The sequence below is a fragment of the Anser anser genome (assembly GCF_964211835.1).
Source record: "Anser anser genome assembly, chromosome: 27".
Classification (NCBI taxonomy): domain Eukaryota; kingdom Metazoa; phylum Chordata; class Aves; order Anseriformes; family Anatidae; genus Anser; species Anser anser.
This window is the reverse complement of record NC_139748.1, coordinates 7,468,178-7,489,953: the sequence shown is the minus strand read 5'-3', so window position 1 is coordinate 7,489,953 and position 21,776 is coordinate 7,468,178. Positions and strand designations below refer to the sequence as shown.

General features: G+C 56.6%; 1 protein-coding gene across 1 annotated transcript in view; it reads right to left on the bottom strand.

Moving 5' to 3' along the window:
• Window positions 1-810: 810 nt before the first annotated feature.
• Window positions 811-21,776, bottom strand: part of KCNC4 (potassium voltage-gated channel subfamily C member 4) — a 44,958-nt gene continuing 23,992 nt past the window's right edge. The window contains exons 5-8 of the mRNA XM_083812907.1: window positions 15,101-21,195; window positions 9,043-14,888; window positions 7,212-7,358; window positions 811-7,122 (exon numbers count right to left, since the gene is read on the bottom strand). Of these exons, the coding sequence (XP_083669033.1) occupies window positions 21,134-21,195 (62 nt within the window). The 3' untranslated portion in view covers window positions 811-7,122; window positions 7,212-7,358; window positions 9,043-14,888; window positions 15,101-21,133. The remainder of the gene's footprint in view (window positions 7,123-7,211; window positions 7,359-9,042; window positions 14,889-15,100; window positions 21,196-21,776) is intronic.

The window sequence follows — 21,776 nt, the reverse complement described above, 5'->3', positions numbered from 1 at the left end:
AGGCTGCATGTCTCCCTGTCAGCTCGTCTCCTCCTGACAGAGATGGTGCACAGAGGCTCCCGAAACCGTGGGTGGGTTTTGAATGGTGGGTAAATAGCTGGTATCTAAATATAGACCTAGGAGCGATAGAAATTGTGTTTGAGATATATGTTGAGCTTTAGAAAACAAGTTCCTCCTATGTAACAACACTGAGTTAACCTAACAGGCGGATTGGAGACAGACCCACAGCGATACAGGAGATCGCTGGCGTGGATATAATTATTGTAGCGTGTATGGGAGACAGACACAATTATGTGGGTGTGGGTCAGCCAGATGAAATGGTACATAGGTACGTGAGGGAGGGGCAGCACCACGGGCACAGAAGAGCAATGGGAGAGTGAGACGCAGAGAAGGGTGCAGGAGCCTGGCAGACAGGCTTATCGCAACCGCTGCTCTTGTCTGATCCGTGCTGCTTTCCTGGGGAGACACATGAGGAGGATAAAACACGGCCGCTTTTTTCCGATAGGAAATTCACTGTTCTGTCGGGGTGTTACCATTTTACAGAAATGCCTCGCTTCCAAGGCCAGTGTTGCTGGAAAGGATTCTGGAGCCTGGGGTGGGATTGCCTCAGGAAAGAGACCTTGCCTGGCACAGCATGCTTTGGGGAACAGAATATCCCAGTTTGAAAGAGAAAGGAGCATCACCTTGTTTTGGAACAGACACAGCCACGTTCCACGCAGGTACCCTCCCTGCCAGTACCTCTCCTGCGCATCCCATGGCGTCTGTCAGAGCAGAGGAAGCACTCCTCGGCCAGTCACGATAAAAAATATGGGGAAAATCGTATATTGCCATATTTCCGCTGCACCTTTGAGGCTACATCTGGTAAAACCTGGCACAGCTCCACAGGCTTGAGAGGAAATGCATCACTTTAAACAACTAGCGATAGAGACTTCTATCTGCCGAGGTTCTAACTGTTTCCTTGTGGTGCCTCAGGTTGCAAGCAAAACCCAAATTAAAATTCCACAGCTGATGAGTCACAGTTTGAGAGACACCTTGGAGGAGCACTGGGCCACATCGCTGAAGGGACAGGCTCTCCTGACAGGCATTTCATCTGATTTCTGTCCTCCAAACCTGCTCCTTCCAAGCAGAGACATCTCCTCCAGAGTTTTTCCACCTCTGCATCAGCCGGCAGCAGATGCAGATCTGTCTAACGTGCAGTTTGGCAGCACTGGTGCATTTGGGAGAGGGTTTTGGCAGCGGGGAAAGGCAACGCAGCACCCAAAATGAGCTCTGGAGAAAAGCACGCTTTGTCAGACCCAAGAAATGGTCCTGCGTAAGCAGAAATCGCTCCCCAGGCCCGGGCTAGATAACAAGCACTCTGTCTGTGTTTATTTATGTGTATGAATAATTAAGGAGCCAGATGGCCCTTGAGCCCCTGGCCTAGATAGAGACATCTAATTACATTTGGTGTCAGTGGGAGCTGGGCATCGAGGTCCCTCTGTCGAGCTGGGCTCATCCTGGAGGATACTTGGGTGTTGCAGAACCAGAGAAACTTGCTGTTTTCTGCAGAAACCTTTCTCTACAGTTTAAGCGTGTGGCTCCTTCCTAAAGCCTGGATGGAGATGGCAGAGGAGCCAGCGAGCCTGATGGAGGAGAGGCAAAGAGGGCTCCCGTCAGGACGCTGAGCCCCACAGCCTGATTGACGGGGGCTGAAGACTTGCGAGCATCTCAGCTGGGGAGGTGACGGCTTGTTGGCAGTTTTGCATTCAGACAAGCTGCCTTTCTTCCTGGAGATGCACTTGCATCCCAGCTGGCCATTAGAGATGTCAAAATACATTAGCTTCACTTAGGTGAGGCTACAAGAGCCCTCCCAGGAGCCAGGCTGCCAGCGCAGGAGCGAGATGGGTTGCACCCTGACCCTCAGCACCACAAAAGGGAGGCAAAAGCTTCCCCCGCACAGTCACTGCAGTTCTCGCCATGATCTCTGCCTCCGCCAGCAGAAAAAAAGCTGGAGAACGTCCACCCTGCAGGATCGTAGCGAGGTTTGGCAGCAAACTGCGAGGCAGCTCCCAGCACCTCGAGGAAAGCCAGGAGGGAGCGGGCTCCTTCCTGCAGCTGAAAAGGAGGTGCCTGGGGTTTGCCTGCAGCCTCCTGAGGAGCCAGCGTGAAGATGGGGGTGAGTTCAGGACTCCTCAACCTGCCCCAGCTCTTGGCTCGCTTCTCCTGTTGCGCCGAGCCGTGACAGTCCCTGGGAACATCTCGGCCCTGAGGAATTGGCCTGGGCTTTGCTCCTGGTTTGTGCTGGTGTGCTCGGTGGGGACTGGTCCCGCATTGCCTGATTTTCCTCCCTCTGCAGCTCTGCTCCAAAATCAACCAGGAGCACTCGATAACTGCCCAGCTAAAGCCGAACTCTCTGCCCCGTGCTTCAGCCCCGCTCGGCACCACCTCGCGGCCTCTGAGGACAGCTTTTGCAGCAGCTCCCCAGGCAAGGTGCCCCCCTCCGTGCCCCAGACCTGGCAGCATCTTCGAGCATCCCCGGGCACCCCGCTGCCCCCCAGCCCAGCCCCGCGGCCGGCAGAGGGCGGCGGCAGCCCAGGAATCGGCCGCATCCCTTCCCCGTCCCTTCCCCACCCCGTTTCATTGCTTTTCCTCCGCTGCGCGGGGAAATGCACGGGTTTAATAAGTAATGAAGGAATTTATGGAGCCATTAGCACAGTAATTGTTCGCTTTCCACCTAATAATCGGAGATTAATGGAAAGGGAAGAATAAACCCCAAAGTAGAGAGAGGATTCAGGCGGCATCGGGGAGCCAGGGCCGCATCCCGCGCTGAAGCCCAGTGCCCAGAGGACGCCCATCCCAGGCGTTCAGCCTTACAAAGTCTCGAGCAGCCGGGGCTCCTCTGCGCTCTTGGCCTCCTGCCCTTCCCTGTCCCCAGCTGCCCTCCTCAGGGACACGCTGGGGACAACCCCCCCTCCGGACAGTGATGTCCATATGGGATGGGCACCAGATGTCGGGTACCCGTCCCAGAAGAACTCGATGCACCTGCGCTCACACCAAGAGACGGGACTCACCCCTCTCCTGGCATCTTTAAGCACTGGATCCTGCGCTCCAGCCATTGCCGTGTCACTGCAGGGTGACACGCTGCCACACCGTGACACAAGGAGCCAGCACCGCAGCAGCCTTGCACGAGCTGTGCTCTGCTGGGCAGACAGCAAACAGGGGGCAGCTCCAGACGAGGAGGACTTCACATCACCACGGGGCCCCAAAACGCCCCGAACACCAGAGATCTGGCTTGCTCTCAGCCAGGGCTGTCAGGCGCCTTCGGGGAATTTGGGCAGGGGAGGGCTCCTCTTGGACAGGGGACGTACGGGGGAGGCCCCCGCCCCTGCTGCGAGCTGTAATGTCACCGCCAAGTGCGACGTGTTTGCAGGATGAGTGGCTTGCTGTGGAAGGAGAAGCAGTGCGAAGGGATGCTGTGGAAAGCCAGCCCTGCTCCGAGCTGCTGGGACCCGTGGCCTTTCCCTGCTGTCCCAGTGGGGTGGAAAGCACGGACACAGCCTGTGGCAGAAGGTAGTTCTCAACCCTCTGCACAAGCAGCTGGGAAGGGATGAGCTGAGCAGCAGCTTGCAGAGCCCAGCACCTGCAGGGGGGGACCGTGGAGATGGCCCCGTGAGCCAGCCTGCACCCAGGCACCTCACGCCTCTCCTCCACCCTTGTAAGCATCCTTACCTCATTCTCCATGGTGCCAAACACTGCCACACACATGCAAAAGTCACCCATCTCTACAGCCTCCGGGGTGCCCTGTGTCATATCTTCCCCGCGTCATGCTCCACGGGTGGGAGCGGAGAGCAGCGTGCCGAGCAGCAGGTCCTCTCCTCTAGCACAGCCTGTCCTGTCAGGGCACCTCTGCCTGCAGGCCTACAGCTGAAAACACCAAATCTTCACAAAATGTTCCTCCCTCTGACGCCTTCCCAAGCAAAAATGGGGTTGTGCTGAAAGGCATCACCCCTTCGGCAGGCAAGGAGGCCAGAAGGTGCCAGGGAGCCCTCCAGTCTGACGACACGTGCTGACCACAAAACGCAGACTTTGTTCCCATTTATCCTCCTTCCCCAGCCCTTGCTACGCATGGGCAGCCTGACGCTGGTTTCTCTTCGCTGTCACCCAGGCACTGGTTCCCACCTCCTCCTAAGCACCTCCTGTGCCTCAGTTTTCCCATGCTGTGGGTTTTCAGAGAGGGCTTTTCCTGTGCTAGACAGGTGGGGAAAGAGGATTCTCCAACCGAGAAAGTTCCCCCAAAATCACCAAAATGCCTCCAGCACCTCCCAGTTCAGGCACTCCAGCACAGGTTTGTTGTGCCTCTACACTGCTAGCGGGAAGGGAAGATGGCAATTAAAATAAATCAGAGGCTGGCAGCCCCATTTGTCATCACGGAGCAGTTACAGTCTGAATAGGGTGGGAACTCAGGCAGGAGACAATCCATAAAGCAGGGCTGTAAGGAGACACCCACCAACCTTCAGGCAGAGCCCCGAAGTCAAAAGCCTGCCTGACTTTGCTATTGGAGCAGTGCTGGCCCTGGGGAAGGAAGGTGTGAGCTGAGTTCCCTCCAGCCCTTGGGTTTCCAAGCTGGCAGCTGTGGGCAAGGCTTTGTTGCTCAAGGAGACCCTTTTGCACAGCGTAACGGGATCCTCTGCAACTTGGAGGAGCAGTGAATAATTCATGGGCTCTGGCAGATCACGCAGCCCTGGGATTTTAACCTTCCTTCAGCCCAAGATGCTCCTAGGAACAAGGGGACCTTCCTACTCCTGAAGCACTGGGGGCTGACAAACACTTTGGGATCTCAGAGCCAGCGGGCGAGCTGAAGCCAAGCACCTTGTGCTGCTCCCGGCTGTCCCAGCGCCTCACCCGCCACGCATCAGCCCTGCAGCGGCTTCATACTGTCCTCCTGGGCGAACCATGCTGAGCACTTGTCTCTCTCCTCGAAGGCATTTCAGGACCATTTCAATCCCGTGCATGTCCACCCCTCCTGGTCCACCAGCAGCTCCAGCGGTTCCCTTCCAGAAGGGCCGGGCTCAGCCCTGTGCCTCTGTGGCCGTTCCCAGCCGCTGTGGCCCCAGGAGCGAAGACGGGCAGCTCTCACCCAGACAGAGCTACTCCTGGGGGAGGAAAACTGCGATGGACTGGGTGGTTGCACAGCAGGTGCCCTGGATTTGACCTGCTGACAGACCTTGAAGGAAGGTGACCTTGTTTCGGAAGCCCCAGAGGACCAGCACGCGGCTGCGTGCTGCATTGAGGCAGTTGACGGGCACGGGGAGCTGGCTGGGAGCCACCTCGCCGCCCCTGCCCCGCGTCTCCCCCTCCTCCACCCCAGCAGCCCCCGTCCCTCCAACCCTCACTGGATCCCATGGGTCTTCATCAAAAACCGTTCTGTACATTTGGTGCCTGGAGCTCCCTCAGCCATGGACTATGAATTCTTGCTAAATATATATTTAAGGGAGTCGTGGGGATATTTTTAAATGACCCCTGAAGCTATTTCTGCTTAATTTCCCTCACTTTTCCTCCGTCTCTCTCCCTGATCTTCTCCTCCGCAGAGGATGAGAGCTCATTTTCATCTCTCCTGTCTGGGCGACGAGGAGCCTGGCAGAGCGCAGACAAAAGCCAGCCCAAAAAAGAGCTGAGGGAGAACAGCACCCGGGTCTGGTCCAGCCCAGAGCAACCAGGGCGAAAAACCCCTCTGCAGCCCTGCCCAGGCACGCACGGGGCTTTCGGCCCCTCTCTGATCTCGGGGGAGAGGAAACCCAACCGCTCAGCGCGAGACCTGCTGGCAGCCCTGGGGCTGGGGCCAGCCTTCAGCCCGTGCCCAAAAGCAAAACCCCCCCGGCCCTGCCCCAGCCCCACCGCGGGCTCTTCCCACCCGGCCCGAGGCGTTCCTCTGCTCCGCTCTCAGTTCCCCGCCGGACACCTGCGGGTAATCACCCGGCCCTGCAGCTGGAAGAGGTTATTTTCTGAGGCAGCCCTCAGGGGAAGGGCACTGGGTGTGCACGCACACACATGTGGATTTATTACACCTAAATGCTGCCAGGAGAGGCATACAAATGAGTGAAAAAGCCAAGAAACTATTTGTTTAACCCTTTCAGCCCCGTGGCTGTCCCCTGCCCCATCCTCCTGCTGGTGCCCTTGAGAAGCTGCCCTTGTTCGCCGCGGGCAAACGCTCGTTCGTCTTCCCTGCAGGTGTGATTTGCCCTTCAGGCTCTGCCCATGGCCCATGCCATCAGTCCTGTTCACAGGCCATTAACTCCAGCACTGAGCTCTACCCCTCCCTCCCCTCACGCCGGCTGTTTCAGTTTGTGCATTTCTCAGATTTTTGCCTGACTCCTTTGGGTGGGTTTAGTGGAAGCAGCGGGATTGCCTGGTGGCTTCCAGCAGAAAAGGGAGAAATGTTCCTCCTCCGTTCTCTCTCAGTGGCTCTCCATTGCTGTCTTCCCTCCCAGATTTCCTCACACGGAGCCTGCCTTTTGCCTTCTTCCAGCAGCTCCCCCGCTGCTCAGGCACTTCCAGGTGCCTCCAGTCTGCAAGGCGCAGACTGCCCAGGCTCCCTATGGGAAATGCAGACAAGAGCGGGTAGCAAAGCAGGGAGGGAATCAAACTCCCCGAGCCTGAAGCAGGATTTAACCCACATCTGCACCATCCTGGGTGAGCAGCCCCATTCTGAAGCCCGCATTTCACCAGTGAGATTTAACCATCAGGGTTCAGCCTGGACTTCCCACGCAGACTCCTCCAAACCATCCCACAAGGCAGGTGGAGGAGCATGGACATGGGAATAGGCACCTCACAGCCCAAGGACACTCAGAGCTTAGGTTTTGATCCAAATCTCTCCAGAAAGCTTTATGAGACTCTAGTTGCTTTTCCCCGGTGTTTAGTGACCCCAGGGTAGAGGCTGCCAGTAATCAGGTTACCGTCACTCTGCCGAGACGCAATAACCGCTGCCGACACTCTCGGTGCATTCATGGCAAGCTACACTACGTGAGTTGGTGCACGCTGTTCCTCCCTGGGTGCCTGCTACACATTCAGGAGTTTGGCACTGCAGTTGTTTCTCACACCTCAGTCAAAGGCAGACTTGAGCTGCTGCAAATATTTGTCTGCTTGCTGAAAAAAATGAAAAAAATCAAAAATAATGGCTGGGAGGTGGGACATAGGAGCTGTGAACAGGGGAAACTGCACAGCTCACTTCTTACCACAGGTCCTTTAAAAGCCCTCTTGTGCCTTCAGTCTTGGAGATGCTTCACGAACTGTTGCATCCACATTTCAGCACAGGACGGATCCAGGATCCTTCTCTCTTAGGAGCTCAGCAGCACCCACATACTACACACAACCCAGCACGCCTGGTGAGAACGAGTACGAATGGGCTGAGATGCCCTGAAACGCCTCTTGGAGGGGGAGCCTGACCCCAGGAGACCACTGAGATGAGGAGAGGAGACCCTACGGCTTCACCACTCATTACACCAAGTGAGAAAAGTCTTGTGCCGCGACCTGCATGCCAGACCTAACCGCTCTGCCTCCCCACTGCTGAGAGCCAGGCAGCCCCAGTGCTGCTGCTGGGGCTGGGACATCCCCGGGCCGTGCCCACGGAGCAGCCAGGACGGCTGCAGCTGCCTGCCAAGAGCTTCTGTGACAGAATTGCTTGCGGATGCTCTTGGTGCAGGTCCAGGACACCCCGAGCTTCTGCAAGGCAGACCTGGGCACGCAGCACAGAGCTGACCTGCGCTGCCTCGTCCTGGCTCCGGCTGCACTTCAACAGCGTTGCTGCAGGAGGCCGAGTGATGGAATGACAGAGGGAGAAAATGGTCTCCTTCACTGCTCACTCAGCTTTAAGTGAGGGACAGCAGAATATTGTGCATGACGCTGTCACCCTTTACACTTCAGAGGAACCAGAGGTTGCTGCTGCCTAACAGCAGCATTTGGGGCATGGCGGGATGGAGAAGCTCTGCAGGACACAGAAACTCTGCGGGAACAACCCATAGAGCAGTGCTGGAGACGCAGCCTCAGCTGGGGCACTGCAGAGCAGGGAGGTCTTTCCCTGAAGTAGCAGCACCCCACTGCATCCCTTCTCTGGCTCCTGAGGGAAACCCAAATATGTAGGCTGTAAAACAGGGCAGTTCAGAGCCCTCAGCGTCCCCTCTACCTCACATTATTTTCCTTCTTGCCCACTTCTGTCACCCCAATCCTTTCCCCAGCACTGGTGGTCTCCCACACCCAGCCCTCCTCTTCAAATGCTCCCCTCCTCCTGCAAAGGGCCCCTGCAGGGTGCTGGGGGCAGAGGGTGGCTCGTGGCGAGCTGTGCCCGGCCACCCACATGTCCCCAGCACCACCGTGGGGACCTGCTCAGAGACAGACTGCACACCGCAGTACAGCGACGACGAGAGCTGGGTCTCAGCGAGGAGCTGGCATGAAAACCTACGTCTTTTCTGCACCCAACCAGCTGCATGGAGAGGATGGCTCCTTTTGGGGTGCTGACGCAGCACCGTGCACCGCATTGTGGGGAGGTGGCAGATGTGCACGTTGCTGGGAGGTGACACTGCCACCACCCAGCACGGGCAGGAGCAGAGGGGACTGGTTTAAAGCCATATCCATCACTGCGACCCCACTGCAGGGTGTGAGACTAGCTCCAAGCTGCCCAAGGGGAGGTGGAGCCCACCCAGCACCTCAGCACCCAGGGGGGCTTCATCTCTGCAGACATCCCCAGAGCACCAGAAGGGTCTTGCCCAGCTCAACAACACGGTGAAAAGCCATCCCTTTGCGAGCGCCGCTTGCAAAACACCAAGCATACAAGCTGACCAAAACCAGGTCCTGTCTTGGTCATTCCCCTTGGCAGCCCTGCTGCCTCCGTCCCGGTACACCGGCTGCCTCCACCGCTCTGAGCCGAAGATTCACGGCGAGGGCTCTCAGCTCGCCGCTCAGGCAGGCGCTGTGCTGCCACCCAGAGAAGGGCTCCCAAGGACGTGAGCTGAGGGCGGTCGCACTGCAACTCGCTCTCCTCCATCAGCTGGATTAAGGACCAATTCCTACCTCTCTGCCAAGGACAGCGGAGCAGGGCTGTGACCACACCAAGGTGACCGGCTCCAGGTTGCTGGGGGCTGACCTCCGGCACGTGGAAGGGGAGGTGGCACAAACCTCCACGAGAGCATCGCACACCCCAGGTCCCAGCTGGGGGGCAGCTCTGCAGCCTTTACCCCCCTTCTCTCCCCTCCTCCTCCGGCCGCTTTCCCCACAGGGAGACAGGCAGCAGCTGAGATAATTTACCATTTAATGTGGGCAGATGGCTTAATTTAAACAAAATCAGAGAGGAGGGAAGCCAGGCTGTGAATGCCTTGATGAGTTCAGGCTGTTCTCCCTTCCCTCCCCCTCCCCGTGCAACCTTTTTTCAGCAGCAGGTAAGGTGCCCAGTGCCAGGATCCAGCCCCAAAGGCTCCTTGGGTCCTGTCATCCTCCCCGAGCTTCAATGTGCGGAAGAAAAAAAATCCAGGTGCAGCAAAAGTCAACATCCCCCAAGCCCTTTTGCAGCTCGGTTTGGAATACAGAGACCCTGGAGATCTTCACCTGGAGGGGTTGGTTTGGCTGGCAGCAGGTATGAGGGTGGTTAGAGGTGGTAGCACGGCCACCCAGAGCTTGTTCCCCAAGGATTGTAGGGACAGAAACTGTCCTGCAGCAGTGGGGATAGAGAGACCAAGTAGGCAGATTTAAGGGTGAAGCAGCGGTGGTGGGGAGGCTGTTGAGAGGAAGAAGGGACGGACAGAGACCAAAGGGACTGCAGCCCCTGTGCTGCACCAGGCTAAATCCCTTCCTTCACGTGTTCCTAGCTCTTCCCCATCTCAGAGTCTTCCACCCCCAACCAAAGCCTGCTCAAGCTTCAGCCACGCAGGTCCAATCTTGTGCCCACTGAGCCCCTCGCACGGCGAGGTCCTGCCTAGGCTGGAGCTTCCAGGGCTGAAACACCCCAGCCCCGCTCAGCTGCAAGGGCCAGCTGGGGTGGGGAGGCAGAGCTGAGCCAAAACCATCGCCAGGGCCCACTGGTGAACACGGAGGATAATCAGCAAAGCTATCATCAAGCATTTGGTGTTCAGCACTGCCGTTTCCTTCCCGGGTATTAACCCAGCACGGCTCCCTTCGCTCACCAGGAGAGCCAGGCAGCCAGCCCTGTTCCAGGCCAGCATCGTCGACCACCGCCATCCCCTCCTGCAACCCTGAGAGGGGGAAAACACCCACAACAATTGCACCAACCTCCGTAATTTCCAGAACAAACACGGCAGGATCTTATCTGTCAAGAGACGGAGATTTTCCTATAATTACCCACATCCCCTATGCACATAACAAATCCATCTCGGTTATGCAGAGAGTTTTCATAACAGGTTGCATGGCCGTAGGTGATTGCTTTAAAAAGCTACCCACCCATGGAGTTGTGCTTTCTGTGCTCATTCCCTCCACAGTAATAAACGCTAATAATAAAGCTTAGCACCACGCAGCATTTCATGGCCTGTCTAAGGCAGGAAGTCAAAGTGGCTGAACACAATGGGCTCTTCTAGCCACAAAAATAATAATAATCCCAGGAAAAAGTCAATGGAGCCTTCTGGAGGTGGCAGAGCATGGTCTGAAGGGCTGGCAGCCTTGATTTGGGATTTAAAAGCTGAGTCTGGGAGTTAAATGAGGTGCCCTCGGCTAAAAAGTGCATCGATGGCAGAAGCCAGGGCTGGAGGTTTGCAGCCCCTTGCTGCCCTCCCACCTGTGCCCATGAGCCTGCCTTGGGCGCAATGGGCTTGTGCCAAACGTGGCTGAATTATTCCCATCTCCCTCCAGCGATTTTCTCCACCATTACCCTAATTAGCCCCCCCCCAGCCCTGGCGGGTCACTCAGTCAGGGCTGCGGGGGTCTGGGGAAGCGGCTCGGTGTCGGAGCTGTGCAGAGCAGCTGCTTTGAACGGAACGGTGGCTGCGGGCGGTGATGAGCAGGGCTGATAGCCAGCAAGGCTGCCTCACTGCCGCTGATCCGAACTTCAATCAGGCCAGGAGAAACCCATCCACCTGCATCCTCCACGGGGAAGAAAACAGAAAACAGTCCTTGGGAAGCTACTGGGATGCAATTAGCACTGGGGCATGGAGGTGGAACATGGGGTAGGGTGGACTGGAAGGTACCTGCTGGGGAGGTAGGGGAGTCACGGAGAGTTTTGTTCTGCTGTCTGGACACCTGGAGCACAAAAGCAGCAAGGAAGTGTGGGGAGCGGAGCCAGGAGCAAAGGTGATGGGGCTCATCAGGAAGCTTCTCTTTCTCCTTTCTCCTTGTGAGGTTTTGGTCAGGGGCCATGGCCACAAGAGGCAGAAGAGTTTCCCTCCATGGCTCAGCTGCTCGCTGTGGAAGTCGGGGATGCACCTCTTTAGGATTGCCTATCTGAGCTGGCAAGGAGGGAGCACGGCAGCAAGGAGGGACCCAGGCGCCTCAGGGACACGTGAGCCAGCTCATCACCCGCGCGTCAGCTCACCCCTGCTGGCCTGCCGCGATCCCGCCCAGCCCATCGCCCTGCGCCTGCCCGGGCACTGCCAGCTCCGCAGCAGACACGATGGGATTTGCATCGATTTGCCGAGAGCAGCATCCTTGGCACGGGCCCCTCCGCGAGTGGCCAGAGCTCCCCCAGCCCTGTGGGCAGTGGCTCCCTCCTGGCTGCTGCCCACCCTCTGCCCCCCCAGCCACCAGCAGGTCCTTCTGCAGCGTCCCGACCTCGTGCTGCTCCGCCAGAGGGTACGGAAGTGGGTCCTGCCCCATATACACTGTGCAGCTTTGAGAGCTGAGCCCTCACATGCTCGTCACTTCCCTCCTGCTGGCGTGGCTTTTTGCTGCAACACAAAACTGTTCTCCTATACGGAGAGAGAGAAAAGCGTCTTTAGGACCAAACCGAGCTGTTTTACCCCAAAGAGGCTCATTGACTGCAGTAACACCTGGGCAACCCCAGAGGGACAGGAAGCCTCACTTTGTCAGGCTCGCTTTGATCAGACAATGGAGCCAGAGAGAGAAACTCTCCCTGTCCTCCTTCCCCACCATGCACCTTCCTCTGTACTCCTCCCACCCAAAAAGAGACAAACTTAGAAGCCCCAAATTATGAACTGCAATTAGGGGACAGTGGACACGGCCTGCAAGCCAAGCAGCAGCCCCACGACCAGGGCTTTAGCAGAGGATGGGGGACACCAAGGGGGGCCCTCACTGTCCATCCTCCGTTTATACCCAACGTTTTCTGCAGTGCAGGAACCCTCACTCTGCTGCACAGGACCAGCAGGTTTTCCCATCAAAGCCACCACTAAGACCAGAGAGGACTTGCCCATCTCCCCCAGCCTCTCCCTAATTGCTTCCCACATCTGCTCTGCAGGGGTTTCTCCAGTTCAGCCCAGACTCTTAAAGCCCATTTATTCCCCCAAACCCAGCCCTGCCAAGCCCATCAGCGCACGCTGGCTTTTGGCTCACCAGTCAGCACTGAGGACACGTTTAAACTGGTTACGGGAATGTGACGTCCTTCTCTGAGAGGGACAAAGGCTTGGGGAGCACGACGAGCCCCTGGCTCCAGCTGACTCCCAGTTACTCTGCTCAGAAATTGGCAGAGATATTTTCAGAGCCGTTAACGTCCAATTAGCATCGCCCCGTTCAGCAGGGCCCCGGGTGAGCTGGCAGGCGAAGCAGGGCAGATGTGAGGCTGGAAGGAACTGCAGCTCTCCCATTATGGTAAGTTTTCCAAAACCCACTGGTTGTGTCCCTAAATAGTTTCCTTCCGTGAACAGTGAGATGGTGTCAGCTGCTTTTTTTAAATTAACATCAGAAAATAACAAAGAGCTGCGACCGGCAGCTATAAATGCAAAGCAGAGGCTGGAGCGTTGGGGTCCCACGGAGAGGGAACAGGAGGTCTGCATTGAGAAGGGGCTCAGCGAGACAATTTGCAGCATTTAAAGGGGACGATGCTGGCACCAGCCCTGCGAGACACTGCTGCAGCCTTCCAAAGCTGCTCGGACATGGTTGACTTCCCCCTTGCTTGCAAACCGGAGAGAGGGAGACGGTATTTACCCAGCTGGAAGTAACCACAGCATCCTTATGGCAAGGTGCTCTTGGGGTTCTCCCTTCTTCCCCTGGCCAAGCCTCCCGTGGTCCCACTGCACAAGGGAGAGCAGGACGCCGTGCTGCAAGCAGAGCAGCATTTCCCACAGGGCTTCAAGCCCGCAGCTCTCTGACATACCCCACGCCATGCCCTGCCCAACCATCCCTGCCTCCCATCGCTGCGGCGTTGCGGGTGGAACAGCAAAGTCCCCCTCTTCCCCAAAATCCTCTGCATGTTGGAGAATTTACGCATGTTACAAAAATATTAGTGTCGATAGATATCTGGAGTGCTGCTTTTTTTTTTTTTAATTATTATTATTTCCCTGCCAGCTGTTGAGCAAATATCATTTTCTGTGAGCAGAAAGCGAAGGTGAAGAATAGCTCACCCCAGGAAGAAACAAAAGACTAATGACGGAGGGGGCCCGGTCAGGCGGCGGTGATAAGAGGCAATTCACTTGCATGTGTTCCTGCAGCATCCTCGAGGTGTGCGTTCAGAAAAGGCTGTTGTCACCGTGAGCATCTGGCAGGGGGAAGAGTACAGCCCCATCACACAATCCCCGACCCCAGGGACACAGAGGACTCCTTGTGACACTACCCCAGCACCCAGCAGGGTCTCACCTTTCTGCCCGGCTGAACCCCAACCCCAACAACATCATGGGGGTCCTATACCAACCAATGGCAAGCAGTGGGAAAAAAAAGAAAAAAAAAGTAAAAAAAAAAAAAAAAAGAGTGACGAGCTGAAGCAAGATCCTCAGATGCTAGAGTACCTCTAGTAGCATCCCCTTGACTCCACGGGCACAGAAAATCTCCAGGACTACACAAACTCAAGGAGCTGGGTTGAAATATGACTTGTTCCATTTTACTACCCAGAAAAAGGAAAACACACCATTTTCTGAACAGAGCCCGCACAGTAGCAAGTCTGTCTAAGTATGCCATGAGCATAGATAAGAGCCCGTCGTGTCTGCTGCTTCCAGTGCTGGAGAATAACCCATTGGATAGGAGTTGTTTCAGGCATGCTGAGTGCAGCCTAGGGATGGCAGAACAGCTATTAATGAAAATGGAAGTGGTTTTCAATTAAAAAAAAAAAAAAAAAGCCTATGACAACAGTTTCTAGATCAAAAGAAACCTATCCACAGAAAGTGTTCTGTTTGGGCAAAAATGTTAATAAATCAGGCTGAAAAATGCTGCTGTAAAAAGCATTTTTTTTAATACAAGTTCTCAACTTGGATTTTATTTCAAGGACATGAGGTTTTAAACATCTATTTGTCTTTTATTGAAAAAGGCGTTGAAAAACTGAATACGTTTTTCTGCAGACAGGATTTCATTTTTTTCCTAGGTGAAAGATGGGAAAGCACAAACTCTGCTTTGAAAACTGAGCGACTTTGTTCCTGCATGGCTATTCTCCACTGGTTCAAAACCCAAAACACCAAACGGTGTCACGGAGGCCGTGGTGGCTTAGGGGGCTGCTGCCTTGGGTCCGCCTGAGGCCTTGCTGCGAGGTCTCTGCTCCCCCTCCACGACGCCCACCGGCACCGAGGACCTGACCGCGAGCGCCGGATCCGGGAACCCGCGGGGAGCCCTGCCCATGAGGTGCCTGTGGCCACACGGCCGCTGCTCTGCCCCTGCGGACCCAGCAGCCCCGTGCAAGGAGCTGGGGGTGGGCTTGGCCACCCCAAGACCCGGGCTTTGTTTTGTGCTGTCATCGCCACGCTTTTACTGCATGGTTTCAGCTTCTGTTGGGGCAGCTACCCGTGGTCCCAAGCAGCTTTGTTGGGTTTCTGCTCGTTCTACATAGGAAGAGAATTTGCTAATTTAACTCATTTGACACAAACTGCTGGAGGTGGGGGGCAAATTTCCACCATTCCAGCAGGGCAAACCCAGACCCATCTTCCCCCGGGCACCACGTTGCTCCCTCTCCCCACACCAAGAGCCTCTGCCAGCCACCACCAACTTTGCAAATCCTCCCAACAAGCACATCCAACCCCAGAAAAACACATACCAGGGGGATGGGACAGGATGAAATGCCTGGCTTGCACCCATCCACCTTTTAATACCATTTTGCAGCCTAATGCCCTCCTCTCTGCATCCCAGATGAGAAGGGATCGGGATTTACAGCCACCATTCGCCTTCTGGAGCCGGAGCTTGGCCGAGCCTTGCGCCCGCTCCCTACCTGCTGCTGCTTTACAAGGAAACGGGTTGCCCTGGAGCCGGGTCTCCATGGAAACTCGGGTTTTTCAGACACTCAATGGAAGATGCTGGCACAGAGAGGCTTGTGCAGGAATACTGATTCAGCCCCAGCGTCTGTAACACTGACTGCATTTTAATCCCACTCTGCTACCCGGCGAGCTAAAAATACCCCGTGCACTGTCGCCTCCTGAGCTCGCGTAAACAGCTTAAAGCAACACGGCACTGCCAGCATGGAAATTTCATGAATCAGCTAAAAAAAGGGAGATGGGGGAGGTGGTGGAGGGGTCCCAACCCTTGCTGCAGCATGGGAAGCATGTCCCTGCTCGAGGGATGGAACAGAAGGATCGACAGGAGATGGGAGGCTCTGCACCACATGGCTCTGTGGGGGTTTGTTTCACCTCTCCAAAATGCCCCTTTCCAGGGGTAAAGGCAAGAAAACAAGGTTGCCCTCGGTCCCAAGCCAGCTGGGAGTGCAATGCACTAATTGACATGCCAGGCTCAACACGTAGCACAAATTGGGCTGGGGCATGCAGCCACCTGTCCCCAGCAAGGGGCTTCGGCGTGGGCTGGGGAGGGGGTGACCTTGGTGAGCGGCAGGCTGGCACAGTGCTTTCCCTTCTCGCTCACATCATCACATTGCAAAAAAGATGTTGGGGTCCAGCAAACAGAAACCCTGGGGCTGGGGACACTGGGGCTGTGGACGTTGCCAGTGCCCTCACTGCACCCGAGCTGCACGTCAGCCCAGCGTTACTGGGACCGTAATAGGCAAACAAGATCGTGCTCTCCTCTCTGCAGTTAGTCGAGGCTGTCCTCAGCTGACTCCGAGAACATCTTTTTGCAGAATACACAAACACCTCTCTTTTTTTAAAGGCTTTCTCCCAGCAGCACACCATTCCCTGGGAAGCAACACCCAGATGAGGAAACTGAGGCATGAGCCTGCTTGCTCAGCACCACAGAAACGTGGCTGAAAGCTGGGAGTGAATCCAGGTTTCCCAACATCCCCAGCCATGCCCCAGATGCTGCCCTTTGCCTCCAAAGCCACTGCAGCCTGCAACACCCCTGCATGCATCACAAGCACCCTGCTAACCCCAATTAGCTCTACCTCCTAAACAAAAGGCTCCCAAAGCACAGAGCAGTAGGATGAGCCCACACCCAACAGCACTGAGGATGCTCATCCAGTGCAGCTGCTGGCTGTAGAGTTGCTTTTTCAGGGAGAACTGCATTTGTACATTTGCTGTTGTCCCTGGCACAGAGAAACAGCCAGCATTCCCAGGGCCTAGAGGAAGGCGCTTTAAACCTTTGCTTTCACTCGGAACCAGAGAAGGGGCAGAAATGCCATCCCCAGCTCACAGTGGGAGGATTTAAGGTGGGTGATAAACAGGGCTTTGTAGTGGAAAATTCCCCCCTTGCACTGCCCAGAGCAGGAAAAAACAAGGTGGGGCTCTTAGAGCTTTCCCCCAGTGATGATTAAGGACATTGGCTCTGAATAGCCAGAGGGGTAAAATAAACCCATGCAAGGCTCGCGTGGTCTGGCCAAAAATGGGCTGCAAGCTCCGTTGCTTGCCGTAAAGAAAAGCAATTCCAGGCTTGATTTATTTATTAAATTTCATCACATTAAATGAGCGGGAACTGGACTTAATCAACCCCACCATCCTTAGCCCTCCCTGCCAAAACCTCAGCACTAACCCCACTAGACTGAAGCGTCACAGCAGGGAGGGGGATGCGTGGGGACGGGGCAGCCGGGTGCCGTGGCCAAGCTCAGCCCCTGTGCTCGAGGCAGGGCCATGCCAGAGGAGCTGGGCCCCCGGGGACTCGCTGGGCAGCCCCCAGGGCTCAGCCCCATTTATGTGCTCACAGCCAGGAGGCTCAGCACACGCGCCCCTCTCCTGGGCTTTGCCCCAGGCTGGTCCCTCAGCCCCTCGCTGCCTTTGCGGCCCCTTTGCCCTGCAGCACCCCCCCCCCCCCTTCCTGCTGCAACGGGGCCCCAGCAGTTCTGGGCTCAGGGGGACAGGGGGAGCCCCTCGGCCAGCACCCCAGGAGCCGCTGCCGGCCGCACACTGCTCCCAGCCTACTTCCCGAGATTAAAAATAACGTGCTCATCACGCTGCATGGCACCATGGAGCCTCTCACTTGTTTTTATTGACAGCACCATCTTCGGCTGATTAAAATTCCTTTAAGTGAACCCGCCAGCTGATCCCAGCCCCGAGGCCAGCAATGCTGTCACAGACCCCCCCCAGACTGGGGCTTTCTGCCCGTTTTCCCTCCCTGCCACGTCCTGGCCTGCAGGCCCTGCTGCGTGCCCCCTCCCTGCTCCACCTGCCTTCCCTCCCCTTCTGTTCTTTGCTTCAAAAATAAAGAAAGCGTCAAAAATGCTCAGGGAGTTGGGGGGTGGGGAGCTATTTGGGAAAGGAAAGCAGGGGGTGTAAGAATGTGCCAGACCCCTTCCCCATCCCTTGTCGTCCTCCTCCTGCTTGGCTCGTGCTGGGTTTGTACCTAGAGGGGCCGTGAGCCAAGGAACGCCGGCCAGGAGGGGACTCGTGCCAAGCACGCCCGAATCCAAGCCTTGCTGCGAGGAGCAGCCGTGCTCGGGAGATCACAGGCAGCTCCCAGCAAGCAGCAGTGCTAGCGACGGCTCCACCTGGGGTGAGCAACTCTGCGGAGACGTGGGGAGCATCCTGCCGCTGGTGGCGGTCGTGGGGAGGTGACATTTGGATCCCTTCCCTGCTCTCTGTTCGCAAAAGGTTCCAGTTCCTCGTGGGGAACACAGAAGTGAACCCTCCTTCCTGCTCCCCACCGCGTTTCTGCTCAGCCGGGAGCTGTTGCTCCTCCATGCCTGGCATCGCCCCCCCTAAGAGGGTTTTAGCCTCCCCAGAGGCCTGGCCTCTCCTATCTCCATCCCTCCACCTGCCCTGACCCTGTAGGTCTCGGGAGCCCATCAGAAGTGGGGGTGCCCGTGGCCATGCCCAGCAGCCCCGTGCACAGCCCCAGCCCCACGGAACAGCTGGAGGAAGAGCTGGGGGGTGGGCAAGGGGCTGCACCCCCTGGCACAACCCTGGCCCATCTGCCCACCTCCACTCAGACCCCCACGGCGCCCAGGGGGAAGGATCTCACCTGGCCGACGTCTCACCCACCACACACGTGTCTTGGTCACTGGTTGTGCTCCAGAGGCAGCGTTGTCCTTCAGCTTCCCAGCCTTGGGCTCTCTGCTCCCCCTTCACACCCCCTGTGCCATTTGCTCGTCTGCCCAGATGTTCCAAAGCGCCATCAGGATCCCCATCAGAGCTGCAACAGGAAGGGCTGCGGGGTGCAGAGCTGCTGGGATGCGCCGCCCCCATACCTCCATGGTGCTGTGCTGGGATTTGCAGGGAAAGTACTAGTCCCTACTAGGTTTCAGGGTTTTAGAAGCAAATGGAAAAAAAATCCAGACTCCTAAATCAGCAGCGTGAAGCCATCCTGGGGGTGCTGCTGATCCCTGGGGATCAGCCACAGGTCCCTGACCAACAGGTTTGTGCCTCCTGATTAATTTGTGCACAGGAGTCAGCAAGAAACAGGTTGTACATTTCTGCTGTGACACGGACCAGCAATGGGAAGAGGCTTTGTCCGTGTTGGAGAAGGGACCTTGTCCTGCTGCCCAGGGACACCGCAGGGGCATCTTCAGCCAGCTTTGGACCATCTGCCCACCACGTGCCCACCTGTCCCCAAACCCACCTCCCACAGGGCCAGGCTGCACCCGCCCCCTGTGCATCACCGAGAAGCTCCGAGCACTCCTGCCACCACCCCAGTCTCCAAACTCTGTGCGAGCGCAGCCCAGGGGGATGCAGGTGCCCGACATCATTTGAATGAGCAGCCCTGACCAGACAACCCGAGCACTCGGCATCGATCCCAGCACGCAACCACCTCAGCGCTGGAGAAGGGCCACAGCGTTCAGCATCCTCAGGGACGCGGCGGCCGTGTGCGTTTGGAAATGGCTCTCTCCAGCCGGAGTGGGAAGCAGAGCATCTCTCTCCCAGCCTCAGAGGAAGGCTCGCTCTGTAATTGTTGTTTGGCTACCAGCCACTGATTGCTCACATTTGTGACTGCTTTCTTTTCGGTTTTGTAGCAGCAGCTCTTTGGTTCCTCTGGTTTTAACCTTCCATTCTCCCCCTGCGCCACCAGCCCCAAATAAAAGACCTCGTGCCCCCGGGCAGGTTGTCCCGGGAGGATACCTCCCATCACCTTCCTCCACGGGGCTTCAGCTGAGGCCCCTGCAGCTCACTGCAGCAGTCGTGCCAGGCCTCTGCAGCGTTCTGGGGGCTCACGCAGCACCTGGGGGTGCAGAGGGCTTAAACCGTCTGTGGAGCTGCTCAGAAGGTGACACCAGCAGCAACCCAGCCCCAGAAGGGTGAAGTAGCAGCCATACACCCGCAAACCAGCTTCACGCTGTCTGCTTGGTTCTGCTGCCAGTCTGCCCAGGCAGCTCCGGGAGCACCGCTCCCTTCACCCCAATGCAGCGTTCACTCTGAAACGTAAGGATGGCACCAGTATGGTCATAATGTTAATTATTTCGTCTTTGCTAGTCAGGGCAGGCAGAGCCAATGCATTTGTCAGCTCTGCGGTGCCTTTTCTTCAACAAATGAAGATTGCGTGGATGTTGAAATCAATCTGTTGTGGGCTTTCCAAGAGGGCTCTGATCCAAGCTGTGCAAGAAAGCAAGGAGCTTGGCCACAACATGCAGGCAACACAGCTGCTGGAATTGCAATCCTCACTGCCAGGGACACGTGGGCCTGGGGCTTCACAGTGCATGGAGAGGAAACACCAAGGCAGGAGGGTACGGGAGCTGACTCAGCTCGTGGATGTCTTTATTAGAACTCTAGTACGGCTGGACAGGTAGAGGCATGCGTACAGGACAAAGGAAATGGGAGTAGTATTGCCTTGATCACAGAGATATGTAACAGCATTAGAAAGACACTGACCCTTCCAGGCCAGCCGGGCTCACCCCACCGTGGCACCCGCGTCTGGCACTGCTATTGCTTCCTGTCCCTGCCCCCGTGCCCCAGCCAACCCCCTCTGCCCCCGTCTGCTTGGGGTACACCCAGCAGGGGGGCGATGGTGCAGCAGCCCGCTTGTGGCACCCGAAATCATGGAGAGTCCCTAGTTTGACGACAGAGATGGTCAGAGCATGGATGGAGCCACGGGCGGGAGCGAGGGGCGAGCAGCTGACGAGGCTCCGTGGCGGAGGCTGGGCTCCGGCCGGGTCTCTCCAGCGGGACAGCAGCGGCCAGGGGATGCATCCGAAAGCATGGGCGAGAGGAGGGGTCAGTGTGCACAGAGGGGCTGGTAGCAGGCAGGGGAGCGGGGCAGCCCCCAGTCCCCCGACCTCCCCTCCTGGCCCTGCTGCCCCTCTCTGGCAGGGAACCCGGCTGCCAAGCCCCCCCAGACACGGAGGGGGCAGCCAGAGCTTCAGGTTGCTGCACTGGGCAGGCAAAGCTCATTGAAGGGAGCATCCCTTGGCCTCAGGGAGAGCACCCCTGGGGGAACGTACCCCTGAGCCTTGGGCAGAGCATCCCTCGGACTGGTGACAGCACCTCCCTTGGGCAGAGCATACCTTGGTCTTGGGCAGAGCATCCCTAGTGGGATGCATCACTTAGCCTTAGGAAGAGCATCCCTTGGCCTCAGGAAGAGCATCCCTTTGGGAAAACATCCCTTAGCCTCAGGGAATGCATCCCTCGGGGTTCACGTCCCACTGCCTCAGGGAAAGCATCCTTTGGGGTGCACATCCCTCTGCCTTGGGGAGAGCATCCCTCGGGGAGAGCATCCCTCGGGGCACACATCCCTCGCCGGGGTGCTGCCTGCATCCAGCCGGGGCTCAGGAGAAGGTGACCACCTCACCCTGGGGGTAACTGGAAGAGAGGACATCTTGGCAGGTGTCTGCAATTAAAGACAGAGGTATTAAACACACCATTAGAGATTGCTTTCATCAGCTATTTGTGGAGAAAGAGAAAGCGAGGGAGAGAGAGACCAAGTTTCATGGGGACCAACACTTTGTAGGGTGCAGAAAACAGAGGAACTGCTAAGTGAAACGATCTTCTCTGGAGGGAGAAAGTGCTGCTATTCTATCAGTCAAGTAGGCAAAACTGCTAAAAATGCCTCTGAATAGACCCAGAGACACCCCCCGCAAGGTGGAGACATTTCCCATGTCTCCTTGGATTCTCCTTAGTTTTCTTTCTTGGGAGAAACCAGAGAAACCAGAACTGGAGTTGAGGCAACTTTGAAAGTAAAAATGAAGAACAGAGGAACGAAGTCGTTTCACTGCAAGAAAGCTGCTTGTGATCAAAAGTTTCCAAACCAACCCCAAGCCAGATGTCTCAAAGCCAAGCCTACTGCATTAATATCTCCCAGTGTTTTTTCTTCTCTCTCTCTCTCTCTCTCTCTCTCTCTCTCATTTGTTATCATTGAATTAATTAACATTGATTGGAGCTCTGAGTCACAACACTGCCTCTACCAATGTG